Source organism: Mustelus asterias, unplaced genomic scaffold (assembly GCF_964213995.1).
Source record: "Mustelus asterias unplaced genomic scaffold, sMusAst1.hap1.1 HAP1_SCAFFOLD_2198, whole genome shotgun sequence".
NCBI classification, from domain to species: Eukaryota; Metazoa; Chordata; class Chondrichthyes; order Carcharhiniformes; family Triakidae; genus Mustelus; species Mustelus asterias.
Window position 1 is genome coordinate 30,081 of NW_027592143.1, and position 4,920 is coordinate 35,000.

The 4,920-nt window shown below is 55.8% G+C and overlaps 1 protein-coding gene across 1 annotated transcript in view; it reads left to right on the forward strand.

Moving 5' to 3' along the window:
• Positions 1-3,834: 3,834 nt before the first annotated feature.
• Positions 3,835-4,920, forward strand: part of LOC144489440 (T-box transcription factor TBX1-like) — a 16,946-nt gene continuing 15,860 nt past the window's right edge. Inside the window, exon 1 of the mRNA XM_078207308.1 lies at positions 3,835-4,109. Coding sequence (XP_078063434.1) covers positions 3,835-4,109 — 275 coding nt within the window. The remainder of the gene's footprint in view (positions 4,110-4,920) is intronic.

Here is a 4,920-nt window from a genome sequence, read left to right on the forward strand (position 1 = left end):
TCAAACACTCCCAGGACAGGTACAGCACGGGGTTAGATACAGAGTAAAGCTCCCTCGACACTGTCCCCATCAAACACTCCCAGGACAGGTACAGCACGGGGTTAGATACAGAGTAAAGCTCCCTCTACACTGTCCCCATCAAACACTCCCAGGACAGGTACAGCACGGGGTTAGATACAGGGTAAAGCTCCCTCTGCATTACCCTGACAGTGAGTCCCTCCAGCTTCTCTCCAGTGTCAGTGTCGGATGGGAAGTATCTTGTTATTTAATTCTGAGGCGGGAAATATCGTCCAGTCGAAATGAAATGACTTTGAAGGAGGACACGTTACCCTTTTAAGACGGATCATACGAGACGGTGAAATTCAGGGAGAGAGCGTTAGTTACTGCACAATCCTACAGATATATTATTAAACGACAAGATGCATCTTATTAACCCTGGGGGGGGGGTCACAGTTTCCCCTGGGTACATTGACAGAGTGTGATGGTGACATGGCTAACTTGATGAAGGGAAGGTGCCTTATATTCGAACACTGGATCCCTTGCGCAGACAGACTCCTGGATGTGTAGCACTGAGGTGCGTCTGTGTGTGTTTACAGGGTATAACGATTGCGATATCCCGCAAACACCTAGCGGGATTTTAGCGACAAACCCAGTTGTTCGGAGCAGGGGGTTCAGAGAGGGCAGACGTGTCCGAGGTCTGGCTAACGAGAAAAACTTTTACCATCCAACGTTGGAGCATTGAGTCTCGAACACAGTGAGTGGAACCGTCCGTGAGAGAAATCGTTCAGGATTGTCAGAGGGTCAGTGCTGAGGGAGTGCCGCACTGTCAGAGGGTCAGTGCTGAGGGAGTGCCGCACTGTCAGAGGGTCAGTGCTGAGGGAGTGCCGCACTGTCAGAGGGTCAGTGCTGAGGGAGTGCCGCACTGTCAGAGGGTCAGTGCTGAGGGAGTGCCGCACTGTCAGAGGGTCAGTGCTGAGGGAGTGCCGCACTGTCAGAGGGTCAGTGCTGAGGGAGTGCCGCACTGTCAGAGGGTCAGTGCTGAGGGAGTGCCGCACTGTCAGAGGGTCAGTGCTGAGGGAGTGCCGCACTGTCAGAGGGTCAGTGCTGAGGGAGTGCCGCACTGTCAGAGGGTCAGTACTGAGGGAGCGCCACACTGTCTGAGGGTCAGTGCTGAGGGAGTGCCGCACTGTCAGTTTCAGTGCTGAGGGAGTGCCGCACTGTCAGAGGGTCAGTACTGAGGGAGTGCCGCACTGTCGGAGGGTCAGTGCTGAGCGAGTGCTGCACTGTCAGAGGGTCAGTATTGAGGGAGTGCTGCACTGTCAGAGGGTCAGTGCTGAGGGAGTGCCGCTCTGTCAGAGAGTCAGTGCTGAGGGAGTGCCGCACTGTCAGAGGGTCAGTGCTGAGGGAGCGCCGCACTGTCAGAGGGTCAGTACTGAGGGAGTGCCGCACTGTCAGAGGGTCAGTGCTGAGGGAGTGCCGCACTGTCAGAGGGTCAGTGCTGAGGGAGTGCCGCACTGTCAGAGGGTCAGTGCTGAGGGAGTGCCGCACTGTCAGAGGGTCAGTGCTGAGGGAGTGCCGCACTGTCAGAGGGTCAGTGCTGAGGGAGTGCCGCACTGTCCGAGGGTCAGATACCTCCTTGCGCAAGCCATGGACACCAGAGTTTGTGTGTGAGGGTTGGAAGATGGAAGCTGGGAGAGGAGAAAGTCGGGGAGAGAGTTAGAATCGGGATGGTGAGCGCGGGATAGAGGCTGAGGGCGGCTGAATTCCGTGGGAGAATGTTGGGACATTCGGAATGAGAGAGAGGAATGTGAGGAAGGGGCCGAGAGGAGAGGAAATTTATTGGAAGGGTTTCCCACTGCGATGGAGATCGGGGAACGCGATAGTGGGGAGAGAGGGGCAGAGATGTCTGTTAATGGGATCCTGCTGTGCTGTACAATGGCCGCCACTCTGCAGCCAGCTGTGGGACTCGATGGTCAACATTTCGGAGCGGATTCGGCCCCTGAGCTCCCCAGATTGAGAAGGGTTACTTGGTAAGGCGGAGATTAGCGGTGGGAGGGTGTTTTTCAGAATGGAGATCTGTAGCTGGGGGAGTTCCTCAGGGATCAGTGCTGGGACCTCTGCTGTTTGTCGTTTATATCAATGATCTGGAGGAAAATGCGGGCGGTCCGATTGGTAAGTTTGTGGATGACACGAAGATTGGCGGAGTTACAGATAGAGCCGGGGATTGTCAGTGGACACAGCAGGATAGAGATAGATTGGAGACTTGGGCACAGAAATGGCAGATGGAGTTTGAACGATCAAACTGGGGTGTGAATTATAGTGTAACTGGCAGAACCCTTCGGAACATTTACAGAGGGATCTGGGCAGTACGGTGGCACAGTGGTTAGCACTGCTGCCTCACAGCGCCAGGGACCCGGGTTCGATTCCCGGCTCGGGTCACTGTCTGTGCGGAGTCTGCACGTTCTCCCCGTGTCTGCGTGGGTTTCCTCCGGGTGCTCCGGTTTCCTCCCAATGTGCCCATTCGAAAGGGGCATTGGCCGTGCTAAATTCTCCCTCACTGTGACCCGAACAGGCGGCGGAGTGCGGCGACCAGGGGATTTTCACAGTAACTTCATTGCGGTGTTAATGTAAGCCTATATTAACTTGGAGTACTGTGCTCAGTTCTGGTCGCCTCATTACAGGAAGGATGTGGAAAAGATTGAAAGGGTGCAGAGGAGATTTACAAGGATGTTGCCTGGATTGAGTGGCATGCCTTATGGGGATAGGCTGAGGGAGCTCGGTCTTTTCTCCTTGGAGAGACGTAGGATGAGAGGAGACCTAATAGAGGTGTATAAGATGTTGTGAGGCATAGATCGGGTGGACTCTCGGAGGCTTTTTCCCAGGGTGGAAATGTCTGCTACGAGAGGACACAGGTTTAAGGTGCTGGGGGGTAGGTACAGGGGAGATGTTAGAACAAAGAACAAAGAACAATACAGCACAGGAACAGGCCCCTCGGCCCTCCAAGCCCGCGCCGCTCCCCGGTCCAGGATTGAATCCTGAATCCAGGATCCCCGCCCAATTTTCCAGCCTATCTACATACCAATATCCTATCCACCGAGCTGTCCCTCACAGCTACGATGCTTTGTTCATTACAACCTATTAACTCACCCCCACCCCCCCATTCCAGACCATGTGATCTCCAGGGAGAGGCGAAAACCCAGAGTGAAAAACCCCAGGGCCAATATGGGGAAAAAAAAATCTGGGAAATTCCTCTCCGACCCCCTGAGGCGATCGAAACGAGTCCAGGAGATCACAATGGCCCTGATCGGAAAATGCTTCCCAACCCTATTCATTTCCACTTCCACGAACACCATCTGAATTCCCTGCCCCCGAGACAGGTTCCCAACTATCCGCAGTTAGGGGGAGGTTTTTCACACAGAGAGTGGTGGGCGAGTGGAATCGGCTGCCAGAGGAGGTGGTGGAAGCAGGTACATTAACAACATTTAAGAGGCATCTGGATGGGTGCAGGGAGGGAATAGAGGGATACGGACCGAGTAAGGGCAGAAGGTTTGTGTTTAGTTTAGTTAGGACATCATGGTGGACACAGGCTTGGAGGGCCGAAGGGCCTGTTCATGTGCTGGACTGTTCTTTGCTCTTGGTTCAAAAACAGACATCTTTCTCCCGCAATCCCGGCCTTGATCCCGGCTTTGTTGTTGTTTCATTTCAGGGCCTGAGGGGGGGTGGGTAAATGTTTAGCAGAATTCGAGGACATCTTTCCACCCGCTTCCCCCTTCATTTTTCCGCCCGACTCGAGCCTCCAGCGACTGCGCCCCTCCTCACAGCGTCAGAGTCGTCATGAACCATTCTCCAGGCTTCTGCCTCCCGCTAGGCCCCGAAGGCCACCAGCCCTGTCAGTCCTTCCGGCAGTCAGCGCGGGGCCCCTCGGGGGTCTTCGGGGTCCGGGGGGGGCGTGAAGCTGGGACTGCTCACTGCCCGATGGCTCCAGGCAGCGAGCGAGCAGCGCGGAAGAGCGCCAATGTGGCGGGCGTGAGCGTTCAACTGGAAATGAAGGGCCTTTGGGATGAATTTAACCAACTGGGGACCGAAATGATCGTCACCAAGGCTGGGAGGTAGGTGAGGCCGTGCGGGGGAGGGGGGAGGCCGATGGAGGGAGCAGGAGGAGGCCATTCAGCCCCTTCTCCAGCCTGTTACACAGGAACAGGAGGAGGCCATTCAGCCCCTTCTCCAGTGTGTTACACAGGAACAGGAGGTGGCCCCATTCAGCACCTTCTCCAGCCTGTTACACAGGAACAGGAGGAGGCCATTCAGCCCCTTCTCCAGCCTGTGACACAGGAACAGGAGGAGGCCCCATTCAGCCCCTTCTCCAGCCTGTTACACAGGAACAGGAGGAGGCCATTCAGCCCCTTCTCCAGCCTGTTACACAGGAACAGGAGGTGGCCCCATTCAGCACCTTCTCCAGCCTGTTACACAGGAACAGGAGGAGGCCATTCAGCCCCTTCTCCAGCCTGTGACACAGGAACAGGAGGAGGCCCCATTCAGCCCCTTCTCCAGCCTGTTACACAGGAACAGGAGGAGGCCATTCAGCCCCTTCTCCAGCCTGTGACACAGGAACAGGAGGAGGCCCCATTCAGCCCCTTCTCCAGCCTGTTACACAGGAACAGGAGGAGGCCCCATTCAGCCCCTTCTCCAGCCTGTTACACAGGAACAGGAGGAGGCCATTCAGCCCCTTCCCCAGCCTGTTACACAGGAACAGGAAGAGGCCCCATTCAGCCCCTTCTCCAGCCTGTTACACAGGGACAGGAGGAGGCCCCATTCAGCCCCTTCTCCACAGTGCTGTTAGGGAGGGAGTTCAAGGATTGTTATTGGACATCAGTCAGTCCCATGTGGTGTAGGTACACCCACAGCGCTGTTAGGGAGGGA